General features: G+C 41.3%; 1 protein-coding gene across 1 annotated transcript; it reads right to left on the reverse strand.

The window, feature by feature from the left end:
• Positions 1-322: 322 nt before the first annotated feature.
• nsd2 (nuclear receptor binding SET domain protein 2) lies at positions 323-23,003 on the reverse strand. Its single transcript, XM_039786212.1, has 22 exons — positions 22,865-23,003; positions 20,735-21,369; positions 20,061-20,229; positions 19,750-19,916; positions 18,778-19,212; positions 18,152-18,371; positions 17,270-17,379; positions 16,929-17,034; positions 16,682-16,797; positions 14,509-14,598; positions 14,102-14,228; positions 13,056-13,256; positions 11,653-11,832; positions 9,440-9,596; positions 9,082-9,284; positions 8,834-8,937; positions 8,384-8,653; positions 7,405-7,521; positions 6,560-6,701; positions 6,285-6,391; positions 3,355-3,550; positions 323-985 (listed from the first exon to the last, which is right to left on the reverse strand). The coding sequence occupies exons 2-22, from the start codon at positions 21,338-21,340 to the stop codon at positions 675-677; spliced, it is 4,134 nt and encodes a 1,377-aa protein (XP_039642146.1). The 5' UTR covers positions 21,341-21,369; positions 22,865-23,003; the 3' UTR covers positions 323-674.
• Positions 23,004-24,573: the final 1,570 nt, after the last annotated feature.

A 24,573-nucleotide genomic window follows, 5' to 3' on the forward strand; every position in this document is an offset into this window, starting at 1 on the left:
TATACTATATATAAAAATAAAAACAAATCCATTTGGCAACCTGTTTGATGTCTTACACTATTCCAGTAATCATAATTTTGGTCTTTGATATACACATATATAGATATAGCTATAAAAATCTGTTCCAGGTCGTCCGTGTGGAGCAACGGGGGAGGGGGGGGGGGCTGAGATTCAAGTTAGCAGACGGTGACACTGCTGCTCAGGTTTACTTCCAGCTGGTTCACTTTCTTTTCTGCAGAAACCAACTGGTTTTTTTTGTTATTCAAAAATAATAATAAAAAAAAAAAAAAAAAATGAAAAAGACCAAACTAAAAATGAAAAATGCCGTTTGGTTGGTGGAAGAATAAGAGTAGAAATCCACTAGCTGAAGTTTTCTGACCTGCGCTCGCTCTGCGTTGTGCTTTACCACAGACGGCTCGGGTCAGTGCAGACAAGTAAAAAATAAACCTGAAAATGTTTAAAAATAGAAAAATATTTGAGCTCTAAAGCTAGAGGCCGCTGCCAAGCATGTGAGCGATCAGCGGCTTTCCCTGATGAAGATGTACAGTGCCTTTGTTTTTGCCGTCTTAGAGACCTTATTACGTGGGGTTTTTTGTTCATGAACCGGGGCGGGGGGGGGGGCAGGCATCAGAGTCTAGTTTGGTCTTTTGGCTCTGAGAGGTCAGAGGTCACCGTTAGGCCTCTGCTGCTTTCCTCTTGGAGCCTTTTGTTTTGGCCCCGGCTACTGCCTTCCTGGAGCCTTTAGGGAGTCGGGCGCCAGCGGTGGCCGTCGGTGTCGCGTTAGTCTCCAAGTTGAGGTCCCGGTCCCGGTTGTCAGTTCCCTCCGGCTCTTCGTGCTCCTGGCAGCACAGCTGTCCTGTGGGGGGCCAGGGACGCAGCGCCCCCTCCTGGTGAGCACCGCAAAAGGAGTTGGGGCAGAGCTGACAGAAAGCCTCAGAGTTTTTGCCACAGACGTCACAGTGGTGCCAGGGGCAGTCCCAGCGGCCTGCGGGGATACAGACACAAAGTTTAGGAGACCTCAAAATTAACCGGGGCGAAACCAACCTAAACACTGCACAAATAATGCACTCTTAAAAAGGTCCCATGACATGGTGCTCTTTGGATGCTATCTAAAGTCTCTTTTATATAGACCTTAGTGGTCCCCTAATACTGTATCTGAAGTCTCTTTTATATAGGCCTCAGTGGTCCCCTAATACTGTATCTGAAGTCTCTTTTATATAGGCCTCAGTGGTCCCCTGATACTGTATCTGAAGTCTCTTTTATATAGACCTTAGTGGTCCCCTAATAATGTATCTGAAGTCTCTTTTATATAGGCCTCAGTGGTCCCCTAATACTGTATCTGAAGTCTCTTTTATATAGACCTTAGTGGTCCCCTAATACTGTATCTGAAGTCTCTTTTATATAGACCTTAGTGGTCCCCTAATACTGTATCTGAAGTCTCTTTTATATAGGCCTCAGTGGTCCCCTAATACTGTATCTGAAGTCTCTTTTATATAGACCTCAGTGGTCCCCTAATACTGTATCTGAAGTCTCTTTTATATAGGCCTCAGTGGTCCCCTAATACTGTATCTGAAGTCTCTTTTATATAGACCTCAGTGGTCCCCTAATACTGTATCTGAAGTCTCTTTTATATAGACCTCAGTGGTCCTCAATAATACTGTATCTGAAGTCTCTTTTATATAGGCCTCAGTGGTCCCCTAATACTGTATCTGAAGTCTCTCTTTTATATAGACCTCTCAGTGGTCCCCTAATACTGTATCTGAAGTCTCTCTTTTATATAGACCTTAGTGGTCCCCTAATACTGTATCTGAAGTTCTCTTTTATATAGACCTCAGTGGTCCCCTAATACTGTATCTGAAGTCTCTTTTATATAGGCCTTAGTGGTCCCCTAATACTGTATCTGAAGTCTCTTTTTATATAACCTTATTGGTCCATTACTAATACTGTATCTGAAGTCTCTTTTATATAGACCTTAGTGGTCCCCTAATACTGTATCTGAAGTCTCTTTTATATAGACCTTAGTGGTCCCCTAATACTGTATCTGAAGTTTTTTCAATCTCTTTTTATATAGGTCTTAGTGGTCCCCTAATACTGTATCTGAAGTCTCTTTTATATAGACCTTAGTGGTCTCCCTAATACTGTATCTGAAGTCTCTTTTATATAGACCTTAGTGGTCCCCTAATACTGTATCTGAAGTCTCTTTTATATAGACCTTAGTGGTCTCCTAATACTGTATCTGAAGTCTCTTTTATATAGACCTTAGTGGTCCCTTAATACTGTATCTGAAGTCTCTTCCCTGAAAAACCCAACCCTAGGTTGCACCAATCATACAGTATGATCTCATAAAGTGGCATATGTATGACACGCAAATTCGTAGGCCATTTTGGTGTGTTATCAAGACTAATAATCGCTTTTTAACGTGTTTATTATTAATGTTTGGCCTACATTACGTGTGAAATATCGGCGTAGCGAGTAGTATGAAAAGGATGGAAGTCCACGGATAGGTAAAACACAGGACTTTCACCCAGGAGAGCCGGGATTGCGTCCCGCGTGTTGCGTTTATCAACCGTTTTTTGTTGTCGTTTTAAGCCTTCCCCAATGTTCTTTTCCTAAACCCAACCTTTTGTTTTCCTAAGCGTGTGACGTTGGTCGCCGTCGTGTTTGTCGTTTTTTTTGTTACTAAAGCCTTTCCCAATGTTCTTTTCCTAAACCCAGCCTTTTTTTTTTTTTTTTTAAATCACGCGTGTGACTTTGTTCTCACGATAGCACGGCACGTTATCGCGATAACACGCCACGTTATCGCGATAACACGCCACGTGGCGATGCGATGTGTAGGTTTACATCCGCTGTATACAGCGCAGGCACGTGTATAGCTCAAAATGCGTACAGATAACACGCCATTTGGCTTTAGGAAAGTGGCGTGTATGTTTACGCAAAGTCATGCCATGTTGAATCATAGTACATTTTACACATTTAAAAAGGTTGTGATGTCTTTACCAACGAAAGTGGATATTGTTTTGTATTAAATGTTTTAGAAAGCCCTTTGAAGCATCTATTTGCTTACTCAGTCACAATAGTGATCACAATAACTACAAGTTATGTAGAAAATACATTAAAATTCTTTGATTCAAAATTGTATAAATGATTTAAAAATCGGTGCGTACGTGTTTGCGTGTGTGTTTTATGTCAGCCAGATGGGTTGTTGACAGGATTTTATTCATTCATATAGAGGCAGACAGGCACAAATAACACAAGAGCACAAAGCTCCTTCCCGTTGCATGTGGTGAATATCTATCATACTACACTGGGCTGCCGCTTATTAGCTGCTGCGGCGTGGGTATTCGCGGTTCTTACCAAAAGGTCTCTTGGTGAGGTTGAGGCAGGAGAGGTGATAAGCTTTGGTGCAGGTCTTCTTGCCACAGAGCACCAGCTGCCCTCCATCCCCACAGCGGAAGCAATCATCGTCAGACTTCTTGCCTTCGGTTTTCCTCCTTTTATACTTTCTCTTCAACCTCTTCCCTTTTGGCTCGGCCGTTTGACCGTTTGAGTTCTGCAAAGGAGACACCAAGTTGGGATTCATTTGATGAATGCCTATGGATTTCTAAGATTTTTTTTAATATATATTAAATATATATATATAGTATTAGGGGACCATATTTTTTTTAAATATATATATATATATATATATATATATATATATATATATTTTTTTTTTTTAATACGCCTATTTATTGGTATTTTAGAAGGCAAACGTTGCATACAAATTCTATAAAATATTACAGAAATGGTTTTACAAAAACATTTACCTACACAGACACAACAGGTCCTATACAAAAAATGATCAGATAAGATAATAATCAGAGTACAAAGCTGCTCCACATACTTATTGACATCACACCTCACTCACACACATTGGTCATGTAGAGGATTATATTAGGGTACATTTTAGATAGCTTCACCTTCGAAAGATAGAGACGATGCAACACCCTGAACGGTATCAGACCGTGCCTGGCACATATAGACGCCGAGTGCACATCCCTCTGTGCCCCTATCCAATATTAAAATGTATTTAACTGAACAGTTTTTCCTCAACAAACTGAAGGTCAAAGTTCATCTTCTAATGCAAGACAGAAAGTGGATTCATTCAAAACATGTCCAAAAAAAGGAAAAATACTGCAGAATCCACTAATGCTAGAGCTGGACAATACTGTATATGGATATTATATCGACATTGATATGGGAGGCTAGATATCGCCTTAGATTTTGGATATCGTAATATGACACAAGTGTTGTCTTTTCCTGGTTTTAAGGGCTGCATTACAGTAATGTGATGTCATTTTGTGAACTCACCAGCCTGTTAGAGCTGTTCTATTATTTACATCTACCCATTTAGTCATTATATCTAGGCCTGTCGCAATAGTCAATAAATCGAGTTATCGCATGATAAGAAAAAATGAGCTCGATAATTTTTCCGGCCGCGATAATTTCCGTTTGCATGCTTGTTTATTTTCCTCGTTTCTCCCTCTCTCTCTCTACCAAAGAGACTGGAGGACCACTCTCGGTTCCTTAGCGTAACGAGGAGTGAACCCTCTTGTCAGGCGCATGGTCTTTGTGTGGGCGGTAGGCTACTCCAGGCGGAGAGAGCGAGAGAGTTGGAGCAGGGTTTCCTGCAGCACTTTGCAGTTAAAGGCGCCCGTCAAAAAGAAAGTATATGAGCGATATCCACCGTGTTACTTTCGCGTCCCGTTTTCTCCGTTTCATTCCAAACCACACAGCTGACAACCTGCAGGTGGAGGCGGTGGAGACGGGCTTCGGACATACGCGCTGTGGACTCTTCAGTCCGCAAGCGGTTTCAGGAAAGTGGCTCCATGTGTCCGACAATGCAACGAACATTAACGGTACAAGCCTACAGCTGTCCGCGGACACGGTGTGGAAAGTGTGTGTGTGTTTGTGTGTGTGTGTGTGTGTCCGCCCGCCCCACGAAGCTCCGACCTGCAGAGGAGTAGAAGCCGCACCTTCGCCAAAATGAAGGCTGAAAAACAGAACTATTTTGGTACATTTGCCCCACGTGGCAGCTAGCCATACATTTAGATTTTTATTTTTTATTATATATTATTTAAATGTAATATTTAATGTTAAATAATTGTAAAATGTAGTACAGAGTCTCTAGTCTGAGAACTTACGTGTCACAAACGGCAATTCCACAACTGTAGCCTACATCAGCGTGAAAGACGACATACCAAAGGAGATCAAAGACATATTGTGGATATTTAAAATGTCTTCCAGTTCCAGTGTTAAAATTCTTTAGAAATAAAAGTGTATTGATCTTTGAAAAGGTGTACCTGTAGTAGTAGTAGTAGTAGTAGTAGTAGTAGTATTATTAGTATTAGGCCTATTATTTGGACATTATCATTATATTAGATGCAAATGGTCTCTCGATGACAATATTATCGTTTATCGCAATAATTTCTGGGACAATTTATCGTCCAGCAAAATTTGTTATCGTGACAGGCCTAATTATATCCACATTATTTGTGATATTTTATCAAAACTCTCATTGTGTGAATATTTTGTTAAAGCACCTATAGTCAACCCTAGCCTGGAAATCCAGACCCAAATCCAAAAGATTAAGGGTCTGGCACTGAGTAATGAAAATGGCCCATCTTGCACGCAATTGGATAACACTACGACCAATCACAACAATAGACGGGGTGACTTATCCAGAGCCCCGTACGCTCAGCTACCAGCGGAGCTAACTGGTAGATTAAACTGTTGTCATCTGTTTAGCTCGCCTCTGGCCCGCCTATATCAGATACACCGATGTGATTGGTGCAGCTTGGCTACAAGGCCATAGTTAATGAGCATCATTACTGAATGCCAGAGTGACTCGCGGAGCTAATTCAAAATTGTGCTCTCGCGAGAACTCTGGATTTCCTACAATATCGCCACAATATCGACATCAAGTATTTGGTCAAAAATATTGTATATTGCAAATACTGTATCACCATATATGTAATATTCAATACATGGCAGTTATTTTGTAATGAGGTTGTATTTAACTTTTTCAATGTACCTACTTTACCTGAACATGCCTCGAACACTCGACTCAAGTCTTTCAAACTGCTGGAAACACCTGGACATGATTTCTGACCCAGAATGTGTAAAACACGCATTTGTGTCGATGTCCTAAAAACGGTACTGTTGCTATGTTTCTATAAAAGGATTCTGGGTACCATGTAATTTCAACTTGATGATAAACCAACAGCTCTGATTAGAAAGCTCACCTTAGGCCGATCACCAAGAAAACCGCTGCAGTTGGGAGCACCACAGCGACAAACGGTCTTCTCATTCCCGAGGCAGTCCAGGTTGTAGTTAAACGTCAGCTCAGTCCCTGAAATACAAAAAAACATTTTAGGAAAAACATACTGGGTTATACGATAAGGTGTCTATCTCAAGCTACTTATTTTGTTGTAAATGAAATTATTATTCAAAACGTGTGAAAGGAACATGCAGAGAAGGCTCAAAAAAAAAAAAAGGTCTCGTTTCCAAGTCGTCTCACCTGCTGGGATGTCGCAGACGGCGAACAGACCGACCCGTGTGTCGCCGTTCACCGTCCACTTCTGCGTCTCACAGTTGGGCTGACAGCTGTGGTTCATGAAGCGAGAGTAGTTTCCTTTTGGACCGGCGTCAATGATCCGGTCCTTAAAAAGATAAAGACAATTTTGAGTACGTGCCTCTAAATTAACTTATAGCTTTTATCATTTGTGCATTATATTCCCAGTTTATTGTACCAACATTACAATTTACAGTATGTAGCATTACATACCACTACTTAGGGCTGTGCTCGATTAAAGAAATTCTTAGTCGACTAACACTCATTCAATTGTATCAACTAATCGATTAGTTGATTTAAATCGACACATCTGTAAATCTGAGTTTCTCCGCAACGAGTCATGCAAAAGCACCACTTTGATTCTTGTGTTTACCAGAGATGTGCTCGTACGTTTCTTGGAAATAAGTCATTCAGCATGAAAAAAAGCATCAAACATGACTAATCGACTAAAGAAATCTAAGTTGACTAAGACCAAAACGACCGATTAGTCGACTAATCGACTAAGAGGGAGCAGCCCTACCACTACTACTACCCAATTAGCATTTTGTCACTTTATTATATTATTTATATCATTAGCTTGATCAGATCTATGTATAGGATTCAGCTGTAGCTGAGGAAGATTTGTAGTATTGACTACTGTAATGTTACAGTTACCTACAGTGCAACATTCCCAATGCAATACCATTGTGTTTCTCTCGCTCACAGAGGTAGTGGTACTGCTGCCGAGAAAACAGCACCCGGACACCCCGCTGAGCAAAAAAAGTACTTCCAACTTCCGGTTGGCCACTAACCTTGTCGATTGTGAGCATGTAGAAATCCGTGATATTATTCTCCTGGGCGTATTTGATCCTCGCCCTGCACTCCTCCTCGTCTATCAGCTCCCCAATGTACTCGTTTACAAACTCACCCTGTTTGAGAAACAGACCAGCGATTTCTTCATATTAGTCCCGAGCTGATCCACAGGATCTCCCAACCATCTGGGTATTGGCTACAGTGCTTTAAAAAAAAAAAAAAAAAAAAAAATACTATCCACACCCCTCGGAAGGTATGATTTTCTAAATTAAATCAAAAAGGGGGTTTAAAGTGGCTTTTGGACACTTTAAAATCGACATAAAGACCATTTAATGTCAAAGTGAAAACAACACTGTATACAAGCCTGATCCTTACTTTTCTGCAACTCAGGCGCCTGTCGCTGAGCTGCCAAAAAGGCAGATTTAACCTTCTTTAAAACACCAGAAATCTCTCCTTAAGTACAACATTTGAGGTATAGCCTGACCCATACAGGAGTTTAGAGGCAGATATTCAAGAGTTTAAAACAATTTGGATAACAATATAAATCAGCTGATTTTAAATCTTCTTTATAGAAACCATTTTCCTTAAATTTAGTTTTTTTAAATCAACTCCAATAGACACATGATATAATAGTGACAATGTTTCAAAACATAGCTTTGGCTTTTCTGTTACTCAATTTCTTGTCATTAATCAGCTGACATGTTTGCTGATGTCCCTGCAATGAGCCAATATCTAATTCCAAGTGACTAAAACATGGATTTGCACCAAAACAAAAAATACCAGAAATGATTACCGATATTGTAAAATCTGCCTGTGCTCATGCAAAAAATATGAGATGTTTTTATCTACCCTGATTATAGACAAACATACATAACAAGTCCTCAGCTTTTCAGTACGACTTTTAATGGGAGGAATCTTTTCTGATATTATGTACATTTGCACGAGACAGTGGCTGATCCCACTAAAAGACCACTTTACCTTCTTGATGTCCCGCATAGCGATCAGGCCCCAGCCCTTGCCGGGGGTCTTGATGATCTTGGTTTCTGGGTAGAGACGTTTGGTGAAGTCCTGGTTACAGCAGCGCTCCCCGTTGGGACACACCTGAGGGTGGCACTCGTACTGCAGCATGCGGTTGAGACACTCGGACTCGAAGCCGCACGGCCTCTCGTCTGTCGGCTTGCAGTTACACTTGGGGATCTCAGAAATGTCTGCGGTGTAGACCTGAACCCTACCGAAGGGTTTGTTGACCTGACAGGAGGAAAACAAAAATAAAAATAAAATAAGAAGAAAAGGACACAGCAATATCACGAAAGGAGGATTGATAGCAATGTAAATGGAGTAAACTCTTCACATGTATTCACTTTAAATAAAAAAAAGCATTTGAACGAAGAGACAAAAGCAAAAGATGCACACTTTTAGATTTCACACCTTGATAAATTTATATGGGGGTGGTTTGCGGCTGTTCTCTTGCGCTTCCTTGGCCTCTCGTTTGATTTTTATCTCCTTGAATCGAACTTCGGCCTCCAGCAGAGCTGAGGAAACAAAACAATGTAGATGCTCATTACATTCCATCTCACCTACGGAAACAGCTTCTCAACAACTATCATGACATTTAATGACTTATTCATTGATTACGGAAATGGCCTAAAAAGTGTATTCCTAGTTTAGCTCGTCACCATTCTTGAAGACTTTGCCGATGCCGGTCCTCTGGTACTTGCTGCCCCGGTCTCCCTCCATGTATGGAAACACTCGACCCTGGTGGGTCCAGAAGTAGTCCTTGGAGCCGAAGAAGAAGACCGGGAACTCTCCGATCTCGTGGCGAAGGTGCTGGATGTTGGTGGGGATGTTTCTGGGATGGTGGATCTCTGCAGGCCACCACCTGAAGAAGGAAAAAGGCCGGAGCAGGCGTACGATATTTATTCAGAGTCTAGGTCACAATAGAGAACAAGAAGAAGAAGAAACGCAGCCATTTGGGTTGAATTTTAAAAAGATAGAAAATGCAACGGTACTGAATTAGGGCTCAGTTCCTCTGACCTGTAGGTTCCCAGTTTGACCCAGATGATGTCTCTGTATTTGGGTTTCTTTCCGGCCCGGCAGTCGTTGCAGAACCAGCTCCCATCAGGCATAGCGATGTTCAGGCAGTCGGGGTGAAAAGCTGCAGGACAAGACTCACAGCACAGCAGCTGGCCTCCTGCAACACCAGATCAATTTAAACGTTTAGTTACAAGTCAGCAGCATCAAAGCTGCAGAGAGTTTCCATTTACAGTGGTCATCTGTGAAAGGGTGATAAAACAAGCACAATGAAATGCAAGCATTTAGTCCAACTAGCAGCCCAAAAACCTGCCACATAACCACTCAATTTACCTACAGACACTGCTTCTGTGTATTTTGCTGATGAAGCAAAGATGATACGGGGGGGGGGGCGACCTAACAAAACCTAAATCATAAAGTTAGTATTCATTTTCATACCAAAAATGTAACTTATTTGTCAATCCAAGCTTGAAATTTCTACAACTGGCTTGCTTTCTGGGGTTCAGTATCATCTTACACAAAGTCAGAAAATAACTTGCACATTAAATTACAGCCATCTCTGCAAAACTGGCTGTGAGTGCAGCTAAAAAAAAAAAGGATGCTCAGGACTCCTGCAGTTCAGCATTTCCTCTGATTTTCAGCAGCAGTACTGAAGGAGTGATTAACAGCTCCACACCCTGTACAGCTCCAGTGCAGTTGGCGGTGCCAAAATGATTTCCTTATTACCCTTTATAGATTAAGGAGATACTAATTATTATGCTTTGCTCTACTACTCTCTGTAGAGCTGTTATATCATATTAAAAGCAGGGTCTCCAGCCACTTAGCCTGAAATAAAGACCCCCCCCTCCACTAACATAACAAAAATGAATAAAGTTTTTGTTTTATTTAATAAACTTTCAGGAAAAAAAATTAGTGGTGGTGCAGCTTTAACTCAGCATATTGTCAATATTTTATAAGTGCAGCCATTTTTTTTTGCTAACATCTACCAACTAAACTGATCCAGTGCGTCAGGATCTGTGTGGCTTAACCCTTGTGTTGACTTTGGGTCAAATTGACCCGTTTTCAATTTTTGTTTTATATCAGAAAATATGGGACGTAGAAATAAGCGCTGAAAATGTGTAGAAGAAAAATTTAACAATTTAAAACGTTTGAAAAGGCAAAAACAAACTGAAAAAAAGGCGTTGATGGGAAGACCATACAAGGGGTTAACAATAGCCTGAGGGAAACCTCATAAAGAAGGGTTTGGACATACAAGACTTTTTTCACAATGGTTCTAGTTTAAAGTAAACGAGTGAAGAGGTCTGGTTGTGATCAGAATTCCCTAAACTTGGAAATCAACCCAGCCGCAAAAAATGCACACAAGCCGAGGCACAAAGAGGGAGAAAAGAAATGCATATTAAGAGTTAAACAAGTGCAGGAGAAGTGGTTTACCCTACTACTGGCATAATGCTGTTATTTCTAGAAAAGGCTAGATTTTAAAAGCCACAGCCAAAGATGAAAACTACTCAAGGATGTTAAAGTGAAGTTTAGTACAAAACCTGCCATTATACAGCTGGAATTTGTTTTTTTAACAGCACAAAAAGATCCTTAAAAAGGAACACGCCAACTTATTGGGACTTTAGCTTTAGAGTTAGATAAGTCCATACATACCCTTCTCATCTCCGTGCTTGTCGTAACTGTCTGACGCCCCCACCGCTAGCCTAGCTTAGCACAGATCCTGGAGGTAACCGGCTCCATCTAGCCTAGCTTAGCACAGATCCTGGAGGTAACCGGCTCCATCTAGCCTAGCTTAGCACAGATCCTGGAGGTAACCGGCTCCATCTAGCCTAGCTTAGCACAGATCCTGGAGGTAACCGGCTCCATCTAGCCTACTGCTCCCAATAAGTGACAAAATAACGCCAACATGTTCCTATTTACATGTTGTGATTTGTATAGTCACAGCGTGTACAAATAACAAGGTCACATGAGACACAGCCATCTTCTAACCGTATACATACTGGGAACTATATTCTCAGAAGGCGAAGCACTGCTACTTCTGCTACTTGGGTGGAGTGATTAGCGCAACACCTGAAAAGCACCGTTGTTACTCTCTGCTCCTCACCACGTGGCTTTCTCAGGTGCCGCGCGCAAATAACTGGCTAAGTAGACCAAACAAATGATCACTATATGGCTATTGGTAACTGGCCTCCGTGTTGATAAGAGGAGAAGTAGCAAACCTTTAGAGCAGACGAAGCACCAGCTGACGTTGACATGACTGTGGTGGCTGTAGCCCTTCTTGGCGTTGAAGTGGTTGGTGCAGATAATGGCGGTGTTGGTGATCATCTCACTGCCGGCGGCAACACACAGGTCACCGACGTGGTAGGCGACAGGGCAGCGAAGGCAACGCATCAACCTACCTGCAGTACGGAGAGTGGGAGGGACACCAGATTAGAGAGATTTACATCACTCAGAAAAAGTACAAGTGACCAAAAATGCCTGCTGTAGATAAGTGCTGTTGAACTGGTTTGCTTTAAGTCTACAATACTAGGCTTATTCTGTTTAGAGAAACTGGTCCTGTCTGTCACAAACTGTATGAAGGGTGGCTGCATCATATTTAAAATCAGTGCATCATTGTGACAGCCACCACATTAAATACTCACTAGGTAATATGTATCCTAAATAGAGAAAGCAAAAATGCAGGATTTCTTTTCATTGAGTGTAATTCTACAAATGTGGCCTGGCTGTAGTTGGAGACCACTTCCTCCGAATAAATTCATTTTCCTTCAACTAGTTTTTATCTTTAAATGTCATGCTTTTAACTGTGAGCTTCAAATGGTTTACAGTAATAGTCAGAAACTTTTCTGGTCATTTAACACTATGAAAATCATGTCTTTCGTTTTATACATAACAGATCTATTCTGAAATTTTGAAAAAACAAATGTCAAGATGTCGCTGGCTGATAATGATGATTCTTTAGTTATTAAAATGGACAATTGACTCAAAATTGTCCTCCCCACACAGCCAAAAAAAAGTCATAATAAAATTCCATTAGCTGTTAAGAAGTTCAGCATGTAAGAAATTAACAATTAAAGTGCACAATTAAACACACAGTTTTTTCCCCTCCCGATACCATTGCTAAAGCGATACTTTTTAAACTGTGCCAGTGTCTAAACCGATACTTTTTAATAAAGTTAAAGAAAAGAAAAAAAAAAGAAGGGTACTAAATAACAGTCGGCGACATTAAAGAACGCCTTGTTTATTGTTAAGGCCATATGGTCAAAATTAAAGATTTAATGATTATGTAATAACTATAACAAACCAGTAAATTGCTGTTGAACGACAAAAACAACCACCAGATGGGAAAAGGGTATTTTACAATAACTTTGAATGCACCACGAGGCTACATGTTTCAAGCGAACGCAGTTACCTGCTGTCGAGTGTAGTGTAAAGTCAGGCCCCGAAAGGAGGCACCGAAATTGTCATTGTTATTCGGTCTCATTACTACTGTTTACGTTCCCCCCTCCCGTTTTTGTGCTGATCCGGAAATTGATCAAATCCGTAACCCCAAACCATGATCCGACCCGAACCGTGAGTTTTGTTGTCCGATGCACCCCTAATCTCTAGTGCTGCAGAGCCTCACCTTTGGTGGACTTCTGCTTGGTGCGGCAGCCGTAGTGGCAGCTCAGGCAGCTGTGGAGTGGACAGCGGAAGCCCTTGTTGTCAAACACAGTGAGGGGGTTGAGGCGGATGCAGGCCTCGTGGTAAAACTTGCCGCAGTGCGGGACGTGGCAGCGACGCACCGCGCCGTCCGACTGCTTACAGCTAAAACACGAGTGAATTCCTGAGAGGAGAAACAGGAAGAGAATCAAAAGGAGGGAGAAATTGACAGTAATAATTACAAACATTACTTCTGTTATCACAGAGCAGAAAACCAAATAACATACAGTACAGGCCAAAAGTTTGGACACACCTTCTCATTCAATGTGTTTCTTTATTTTCATGACTATTTACATTGTAGATTCTCACTGAAGGCATCAAAACTATGAATGAACACATATGGAATTATGTACTTAACAAAAAAGTGTGAAATAACTGAAAACATGTCTTATATTTTAGATTCTTCATAGTAGCCACCCTTTGCTTTTTTTGATAACTCTGCAAACCCTTGGTGTTCTCTCAATGAGCTTCATGAGGTAGTCACCTGAAATGGTTTTTACTTCACAGGTGTGCTTTGTCAGGGTTAATTAGTGGATTTTTTTCCCTTATTAATAAAAAATCAAAGGGTGGCTACTTTGAAGAATCTAAAATATAAGACATGTTTTCAGTTATTTCACACTTTTTTGTTAAGTACATAATTCCATATGTGTTCATTCATAGTTTTGATGCCTTCAGTGAGAATCTACAATGTAAATAGTCATGAAAATGAAGGAAACGCATTGAATGAGAAAGTGTGTCCAAACTTTTGGCCTGTACTGTAACATGATTATATTGAAGATATATGCATAGATTAGAGAAGAAAAAAATAGATGACTTCCTAACAAAAGTAATTTTTAGCTATGATTAAAAAGGGACTTGCTTAGTCTTTTATATTACAGTCAACAACTGAAAGTAGTGCAGCAAGAGGTCACTTTTAAGATTAAATAACTGACCAAACGCTGTTCCCTGGACATAGTGTGAACTTCTAACCTGTGCTGCACTCCTGACACAGAAGCTTCTCGTCAGGTTTGAGTGACAGGCCCAGACAGTGGAGGTGAAACATCCCACAACACTGGCCTTCACAGGGCACCAAGTCCTCGCCAGCCTGCTCACACATCTGCAGGAAATAAAATACACAGACGTTTTGGTCAGAGATTGACATGGTAATCAGGAGAACTAGAGACATTATTAACTGGGATGGGTGAGAAACCAAAAACATTTGAACTTTCGAAAACCTTTCTATATTACACAGATGATTATACAAGAATGTGTGATCCAGCATGCTTGCTTATTTAAAAACACTTCACCCGGATATATATTGTATTTAAAAAAAACAACAACAGGTGATCCAGCTTTCTCAAATTAAAGAAAGTAAAATACTTAAGAGGCAGACCTACCTGGCAGACAAACTCTTTCTTCCGTTCACCCTTCTTCGTCCCGTCTAAGCTGTCACTCGGAGATTCAGGACGTCCTTCACTCCCAGAGCCCTGCAGCAAACGTGTGGTGAATTTTGGACAATTAGACAATTGTGATTCATAACAATTCTATAGCCATACCATACACCATCTGCAAAATGACTAAAAATCACCTAAAATCCATTTATTTTCAACAGACCTCAGTGACAAAGGAAAGTAATTAATAATCAAAACTGCCAATGTGAGTTCTGCTCATTAGAAGGGGAAAATGGGCCTGTACTTTGATTTGAAAATAAAATGTCTCACGACTATTGATAATAGGCTGGTTAGGGCTGTCAAAATGAACGCGATCATAACAAGTTAACGCAAATTCCATTTAACGCCACTACATTTTCTGACACGCTATTAACAAACGTGCATTCTGTAATGTGGTCCCCCGAGCCGATCAGTAGTTTGGGAAATCAGAAGGCGATGCAGCGCTGCATGTATGCGCTGCACTCACCGGAGATTTCTCTCAGTGATCAGTTACAGCACATTATTTTGACCCATAGTGGGAACTTCGGTCGCATGCTTTGACTGTTATGAAGATAGGAGGGGCATTTGGCTTACGCGCGCGCCGAGCACTTTCTGCAAGTAGCCAGACAGTGGGACTTGAACATAAAGTCAGAACACTGACCGCCGTTAGTGTCTTCCTTTAGAGAATATCTACCCCTCTGAGAATATAACTCCATCACAGAGCCAAGAATATTTGTCCACTCACATAAAAACTTGAAATTTTCAAAGTACATTTAGAACAGGTAGAAAATGTGCGATTAATTGCGAGTTAATTCTGAAAAATAATTTATTAAATCAAGATTTATTTAATCGATTGACAGCCCTAGTGATAATACCACCTAACTTAGAGCTGTAATCAGGCCTTAAAAGTTAGGCCCAATAAGGCAGAGCCCGCAAAGTACATTTTGATTGACAGCTTTTTTAAAAAGGAACACGCCGACTTATTGTGAATTTAGCTTATTCGTAACCTCAGAGTTAGATTAGAATATGTAATACCCCTTATAACTCCTGGCTGCGTGCAACGCTGTCCGACAGCTCCAGCATTAGCTTAGCCCAGCACAGATCCTGCAGGTAACTGGTTCCAACTAGCCTACTGCTCCCAATTGTGAAAAAAATAACAAATGACATTTATGTACAGCTTTATGCATGTTAGATTAGAGTCATGAGCGTGTACAAATAGCGGAACATGAGATACACAAAGCCATCTTCTAACCGTAAAACCGGAACTATATTCTCAGGCGGAAGAATATAGTACTTGGGCGGAGTGATACGCTCGCAGCAAGCCTGTCTGAGAATATAGTTCCCGGTTTGTTTACGGTTAGAAGATGGCTGTGTCTCATGTTACGTTATTTTTTGTACACGCTGTGACTCTACAAATCACAACATGTAAACAGGAACATGTTGGCGTTATTTTGTCACTTATTGGGAGCAGTAGGATTACTGGAACCATTCACCTGCCTGTTCTGTGATGGGCTGATGCCGCTGGAGACGTCAGACAGCGTTACAGCACGCACGGAGATGAGAAGGGTATGTATCGACTTGTCTAACTCTGGGGGTTGCGGTGAATAAGCTAAATTCCCAATAAGTCGGCGTGTTCCTTTAAAAGCCCGAACCCGTTTACAGCCCGACATTATTCAAATGTGCACAGGCACACAGCTCTTTTGCCTTTTGTCGAGAATGAGTCATTTATAAATGTTTTAACATCATTTATTCATGACTAACTAGGCTATAGGCCACTTGGAAGTTGGAACAAAGAAATAAAAGAAGTCCTCCAGAGGCCAGCCTCCGTTTCACCTCCTCAGCATCCATTTTCACGCTAATCGAAACGCATCACCTGACCGCTCATTTACCGCGCAACTCGGAGCGCAAGCCTGAGTCCGGCCCGAGCCCATGTAAAAATGATAGAAATTAAGACCGAACCAGACAGAACCCATCGGGTTCGAGCAAAGATCTTCAGCTCTGACCTAACTTGCACTGACAGGTTCAAGAATAAAATAATCGCTGCAAAATCAAACTTCCACATTTGTGGCTCTTGAGCACTTTACACCTTCCTTAGGTTTACTAGTAAATATCAGACGGATGTGAGGTTATTCCCCCATACCTCGGGATCAGGACACGGGGAGGACCGCCTCTTCTTTGCCTTGGGGGGCGTGGCCTGGTTCTCTCCATCCTGCTTCCTTTTCCTCCTACGCTTTGGTTTCTCTGCATCTTGGACATCTGTAAAAAGAAAAAAAGCTGTTTGAAATATGACAAAAGGTACAAATAACCGATGTTTCAGATGGGAATTTAGAAGAGAAACCAAAGAAAGCGATGTTATTCTTCAATACAGACGTAACAGGATGGTTTACCAGTGAGGAGAGCTTTCGACTTGGTTAGTCTCTTCTTGGTTTCGGTTACGTCTTTTTCAGCTTTCTTCCTTCTCTGCTTTTTGTCTGTTCCTTCTGAAGTCGAGGCCTGGTAAGGTTAGTGGATGTGAAAACACAAGAAAGTCAACATCTTATTGCAAAGATAAAGATTTAAGATGATGCATCACTACTAAAATAGATAGTTAAACATTGTTTCGTTAGTAGCTTACTTAGCAAATAAAAGACAGTCTCCACAGCGACTCCTCCTCAATGCCAGCAATTACTTTGCAAGAAGAGGGGCAGGTTTGGGTCTGAAATAACATTGCACCTGATGGAAACCTCACCTGTTTTGCAGCATCTTTGCTTGTTTTACGTCTCTTTTTAGGCTGCTGAACCTTATCTGCCGTAGCGTCTGCTGGTGGCCTTTCAGAGGTCTTCTTTCGCTGTCTCTTGACTAAAAACAACAACAAATAAGTTAAAAAGATCAAATAATATTTTCAGGCTGCTTTTAGACTAGCTTGATGATGACTTTCAAAAGCTGTCTCCCACAATGTGCCGAGTACCTAAAGTGGGCGAAGGAAAATATAAAAAAGGAAAAAATTAATTGCCAGACACAGCTTAAGGAAGAAATGTCTCATTCTCCTACATTTGTTTACTTGGATGAGACAAATCTTTTTTTCGCCTTTTCTTCACTTTGTAAACTACAACAACAAAAAGGCTCTTTAGAAAGAAAAATCAATTAACAAAGCTACATATGTAGAACAATGTTTATTGATTAACAGATTAAGGATTATTAGTATTAGTTGTTGGTTTCAGTACTTCTACCAAGTATCATTTTAAACTTCTGCTATGCTTTATAAATATTAACATGCACCCAATGTGATCTGTACAAATGAGATATTGGTGTATGTGAACAAATTAAAAAAGGCAACAAACAGCATTTTGGATGAATTCTCTGCATTTCTAAGTTTCAGTGCTATCAAGGATAAACAGCTTACTTGGTTTTAGCAGTCCCACAACAAAAATGAACCCTCTTTATACGATCAGGAGGGGGCATTCTTAAATATACTGTTCACATTAAGTGATACATTCCGCAATAACCCTACCACCGCTATTTTACTAGCCACATGTGGCAATTTAAAGCAAGAGATTCCACAGCTCTGGTAAACACATACCAGCCAAGGCCAGATTTAACCACCCAGCCTGGGTTTCAACTTTCAACCAACCTGGAAGCGAAACTGGAAGTGAGACTGGTTCAGCAATATTGTCCGTCGAAGAAACCAGCTTTGGTTTCCTTTTCTTCCCGGGGTCAGAAGTCTTCTCCGTTGCAGGTTTTTTCCTTCTCCTCACTGTCTTTGTGGAGGACTGCGCCTGTCTGGGTCTCCTCTTTTTCTTCTGAGGTACGACTGATTCAGCTTGTAGATCTGGTGCAGAAGTGGTGGGATCCTATGAAGAAAGAACCAAATGTATTAAATGTAGCAATGGGCATTTCAAGCTAAAGATGCCATTTGATATTCACTGGGAACTATTCGACCGTTCTTCGAATGGACTTTGCATGTTCCTCCTGTTTGTACAGTAGCATCTAGCCACATCTCACTTCGATCCTGTGTCTGCACGAAAAGAATTACAAATGACACACACACACACACACACACACACACACACACACACACACACACACACACACACACACACACACACACACACACACACACACACACACACACACACACACACACACACACACACACACACACACACACACACACACACACACACACACACACACACACACACACACACACACAAACAAACAACCACACGATCATGCATTTTAGTGAGTTATCCTAACCTGTGAGGTCGGCAGCGGATGAAGCATTTCTTTTGAAGAAACTGTGTTGTTCAATTGCTTTTTCGAGAGGAAATTATTAAGATGGCCTTTGCCCCTTCTTTGCCAGTTGAGTTTTGTTCTGGATGCTTGGGTCTTTTTCCCGGTTGAAGTGCTGTCTTGGGATTGAGGGGCGTCTGTGGGCTCGTTGGTAGGGCCCACCAGCGGGGAGTGGAGATCTGGGCTAAGTCTAGACTCGGTTTCCTGGTCCATCTCGTTGCTCTTCTGCTGTGGCTTCAACTTCTCCAGGATGCAGGGGTTCAGATGAGGCCCGTCATCGTCATACAGAAATGTGAAGTTCACCACGCGCTCATCCAGGGACATGCTGAAGGCCTCCTTGGCCTGAATGATGCCCATGTTCCACTGAGCCTGGAGTTTAAGGGGCACAGAGGGTGCGGTCTGCATGGCATAGGGAGAAAATTGCAAAGTTATACGACAAGTTACAAAAGACACAGCGCAGTGGTAATGTTTAACCATCGTTTTCAACCAGAGAACACATGTCGCTGCCGAGACAATGCCATTATAAAAACAAATACTTGTTTTTACACGTTGGCCAATATCTAAAACCAAGAGTACATTCTTGATAAGCAGCATGTGACAGTTGTGTAGGAAACCATGGCAAAAAAAGTACCTGCACAGATTTGTGTGTTGTAAACATGATTCCTTTCTCGTTTGTTGACGTTGGGAAAATGGACTAAAGTGCAACTAGGCTGGCTGCTAATATAATGGGCTTGAGGTTTAGGGAATTGCCTGATTTTTCATATGGAATGCACTTCAACTTTCTAAAAACGTCATGACGAGACAGAGAACTTTGTATAATTATTTTTAAGTGCAATGTTTTAATGTTGCAAGGCTTCTGAGCCTTTTTAAACAGAAAACCACATTATCTACAGGCCAATACGTATGTTCGTCACATAGGAGAAGAAGCTGATTTACCTTTTTGTGGATGACACGGGAGGCTGGCGGTTTGTTGCCCTGGCTAAGCTCCTGGTACTGATCCTCCCCAGTGAAGGACACCATGTTTTTCTCAAAGATGTAGCCCCTCTCCGGCGCGTCTCCAAAATACTGCACATGGTAAAGGAGGCCCGACCTGTTGTTGACAGCTAAAAAAGCAAACAAGAAGAAAAAAAAAAAAAAAAAAACACAACATAAAATTAAAATAAATAATGGTATAAAAACAGACTAACTTGTAAACACATCACGTAAAGTAAAGTTAAATTGATGCAGGTGGTGAGACTGTATCTCACCTTTCTGTTTCGGTTTGATGTGATTGTTGAATTCCGGGTCTGTGGTCACCATGCAAGGCCACCAGGGGTATCCTGACACCTTGGTCCAAACCAAATCCCCAACAGAAAAACGGATCAGCAGAGGGGAGTCTTCTGTATCCTCCTGCGTCAACTCTGGGATGAGATCAGACTGGAGAAGAGAAAGAAGTTAATCAGTAGGTGAAAATAAAAACTAATCAAAGTTCCGACACCTTCCTTTCAGACACATATGCATCACTACCAGTATTTTACACCGGCAAGTATTGGCCTACAATTATACATAAAATACATTGGGTCAAACTTTCTTAGCTGTGCATTTAGGTTTAAATACTTGCACATTTTCTATAAATTCCCCACATTTTAAGTATTTTTTAGTACATTTTTAAGCCTATGTGGAAATCTTATTTACTTTATATCGAGCAATAATTTCCCCAAGGTATGTGGGAAAATTGTTGAACGTCCCCAGATCAAACAAACTTTATCGGTTAGTCAATATTCACTGTGTACTCAACTGTCCGTTGGAGGCCTGGTACTGTTTGGTCAAATGCACGTTTGTCTCTAAACCAGTATTAGCTAGACATATTGCAGTTTATGCATTTGCCTCAGACAAAAATATTGATAGTTTTTCTCCTTAAAAGTAGGAATAAAAGCAAAACCTCATCAGCTGCTCCCGTTCCATCTACAGCATTTGTGTGGTCCAGTGGTTCCACGGGGGTGACAGAGGAACTGAGGTTGGGATTTTGAGGTCCCCCCCTCCTTTTCTTAGAGTCCTTTCTCTTCTCTGGTCCAGATATAGTACCTTCGGTGGCTGTAGCCAAACTCGTCCCATTGGCACGGCATGGCTCAAAGAGCGGCTGCTCGACCACCTGGGGTATCGTCACCTTCAGTTCATGTTCAGTATCAGGAGTGCAATTGTGCTGGTGGGTGCCATTGGTAGCAGGGGCTTCAGCACCCTTAAGCATAGGTGGCTCTGGGGCACAAAGCTTAGGTAGCGCGTCTTGGTCCCCATTCAGTACACGGGAGGTGAGGTCTTTGAGCCTCTCGTGGCTGTGGTTGTTGTGACTGTGGCCAGCCATCTTCTGAAGGGCGCCGTCTTGCAGCGTGGCGGCCAGCTGGGCAGCAGCTTTGTCCATTAGTAAAGCAGGGTCACTGCTCATGTCCCCACCACCTTTCCGTACACTGAGGGACTCTGGCGGCTGCTTCATGCTGATCGGGTTGGCTGGTTCAGGCATTGAAGGCAGGGAGCTACCTTTGCTGTCCATCCGAACTAACCCCCTCCAGGCTCACTGAGCTACAGGACAGGACAGAAACTTCTTATTCCACAGGTTCCATCACAAAACATTAACACATCATGCAATTCTTTTTTTCCCGTGCTCTTCATTTTGGCAATTTGTAAGAATGGCATTCTGGGATGTGAATCCTATGAGCATAACGTTACACATTTTACAAAATGGCACTCACTTGCTCCAGCAGAGCATGAACAGAGAGCTTGGAGGCGACAGAAAAAAACCCGGCACCTGTCACGGAATGTTCTAGCCGCGTAGTTTTTAATATTAAAGTCGAGCGACTAGATTGACCAAATGTCGAATGCAACAATACCTCTGTATAGTCAAAGAATACTAATTGTCTCAATTATAGCCAGACCTTTACTTGATCACAACTAATGTAAACGGGGTCAAGTCAAACCCTTTCTCGATTACATCCATGCATGCGAACAAAAAACACAGCGCTGGTGGAAAACCTCTTACCGCTACAATTTTAAGTTGGCTCCCTCCTGAAAACGGACTAAGCTAGCTACTAGCTGCAGGAAAAGCGGTGTGGAGAATGTAAGGAGGCTGGCTGCAGGCTCTCTCGCATGCAGCGAATGCCCAGTAAGTGGGTGGCTAGCTGTGCAGCGTAACCATAGAAAAGCCGCGGAAATGGAAGCAGCTGACAAGTCGGAGTAATGTGCTATTGGAGTGCGAATAACTGTATCCCACTTCAGTTAAAGGCTAAACCTGTTACACTGTAGTTTAAATGACAAGATAACACCAATTATCTTAACACTAGTTGTAATGTAACGACAAGATGACTGTCTAGTTAACAGTAGGTTACAGTAACGTCAATAACGCAAGCGTTTTTTTTTAACAATCGCTTAGTCATTCTAAAGTTAACCAATAACGTGTGTAACGAAGTGTTCTGACGGCCACCTGTAAAATAGCATCTTTAGCCAGAGGTTTCACGATCATGTCATGCACGAAAAGGGCTCCGACTATAATCTGAAGCGGAAGCCACGATGTGGGAATCTCACGGATCCCAGGCATGGACAAGCATTTCCCCATATACCGTAACGTTACAACCGCATCTCTGTCATTGCTACAGTCAGCCATTACGCCGCATTCCAGCAAATAGTCAAAGCCGCCACCCAGAAGCTAGCTAAATGCAGTTATCCTACAAACTACGCAAACGTTACTCGATTAAAGCAAATACGTGAATAAATAAATCAGCGTAAGGCTGGATGATTGCGGTAGTGTGTTTAAACTGTTTCGCTATTGCTTCACCGATATTCTCAATTTGTAGGCGCCATGACAGCTCGTTTCAAAAATGCTAACAGTGCTAGCGTAAGCTAACCAGAGTACCATTGAAGCCAAGTCAAATTGCACTAACGTTAGCACAGTCAGCTAGTAAGCGGGTCCCCTCTTGTTAAAATGGATGGTCGGGGCGAAAAAGTCTACTTGCGAAAAACTAATACCGGTTAATATTCCCAGGGTTGACAATAACATGAAAGACCGGTTCTTTGTATTTACCTGTTGAATCTCCTCTCGGTCGTTAAAGGGGGGAAATGTCCGCATTCATCCTGTAAAGCGAAGGATTTCATTCAAGTCGAATCAAAAGCTTGCGGGAAACTCAAACTCTCCGGCCAACCAGCGCGAAAAATACTCACTTCCGATTGGTCGGGAGCAGAGCGAGGCTCCAACCGGTCCTTTCAAAAAACCCAACCGTAGGAAGTAGCTGACCCTGGTGTCTCCCGTCTGTTTTGACATAATTTAACGACTTTTCTAAATTATTTTTCAAACGTTAGTGCTTACATTCGCTGTATATATGTTTTTTTGTTTCTTACAACAAATAATATAAACGAGCTGTGACTAACATATGTCATCAAACGTATAACGTTTAGGTTTAAATGCATATTTTGTGACTACTGTATGCACTGTAACTTATGTCATTAAAGATATATCTTTAACTTTTAAATGCATATTTTGTATTGCGGTCAAATCAGTTTTCCCTAAACCACATCACCATTACAGTAAAAGATAAAAAGTAAAATAATAATAATAATAATAATAAAACATTATGCCAGTGTGCCCACGTCAAAATAAAATAATAATAAAAGGTTGGGAGCATGGATGTGTTTTATTAAGTTGGTAGGCTGATTTTCGAAGGGGAGAGGGTTGGATTGATGGGGATATAAAATATGACACAACCGCTACAGTAGCCTACATTAAGAATAAGTCATAACAGTCTGTCTGAAGTGAGTCCAAACAGTTTCATGTTAGGCTTATGTTAACATATCCTAAGTTTTACAGCTAAAACTGATAATATTGTGGTCTGGTATATATGTAGGGTCGCTTGCAGTCCTCTGAATTTATGGTGATCTGGCCCTAATTATATCAAAGGCCTAATGCTAATTGAGGTGGTAGAATTAGCCTACATTTCCATATCAGCATTGATCCTAAGTAAAGCCAATGTATAGCCTATAACCTTTAGAGTATATGCATATAACACGCATAATGGCCAGAAACATATCCCTCTTTTTCCCTGGCAAGCAAAAAATATGTAATTCTAATTGTTGATTTAAAATCTAATTGCTCACAGGTGATCACAGAAAAAATATGAAACTAAAAACTGAAACCTTTGCCTCAGAGTAAAGGTTATAGCAGAGCAGAGGCTCAGATGCTTCCTTGCTCCACATAAAATACTGTACAGCAAATTTAAGCTGCAGTACCAACAGAGGATGTTATGGGGCGTTCTCTTAATACATCCATGCGTGATACTTACAAAAAATAATACAACCCACTTCCTGCAAACGTTTGCCTTTCAAAATAAAACTGATTTTATTATTATAAGCCAACATCCTTGATGCAATATTACTGTACTGAATGACAGTTGATGATTAATGAACATAGGGGCATATCATTTCTTCCTATATTTAAAGATAGATTAAATAGTAATGTACACAAGATAATTAGAAAAACAATATGTTGGTTGCTTCAATGAATACATGGTGTAATTCTTGACATGTAGTCATAGGGAACTGGTCTTGTGTTGAAGTCTGTTTCAACGTTGAACAGTGTTTCTCTTTAGATGTAATGTCATTTGCGCGAGGGTTTTGATAAGATAATGGCTAGGCTTTAACTAACTAACTAACTAACTGGCATATTGACAGAAATGTTTATTAATATGCACTGTCCCTGTAATAAATGAATGAAAAATAAAAGTGCAGTTATTGGTCATT

Source organism: Perca fluviatilis, chromosome 20 (genome assembly GCF_010015445.1).
Source record: "Perca fluviatilis chromosome 20, GENO_Pfluv_1.0, whole genome shotgun sequence".
NCBI classification, from domain to species: Eukaryota; Metazoa; Chordata; class Actinopteri; order Perciformes; family Percidae; genus Perca; species Perca fluviatilis.

Coding starts and splice junctions, on each gene's coding strand:
- nsd2 (XM_039786212.1), bottom strand. CDS start 21,340: ATGGACAGCAAAGGTAGCTCCCTGCCTTCAATGCCTGAACCAGCCAAC. Junction 18,372..18,777: donor ATCCGCTGCCGACCTCACAG/GTTAGGATAACT, acceptor CTTTCTTCATAG/GATCCCACCACTTCTGCACC. Junction 14,599..16,681: donor CCCCGTGTCCTGATCCCGAG/GTATGGGGGAAT, acceptor CGTTTGCTGCAG/GGCTCTGGGAGTGAAGGACG.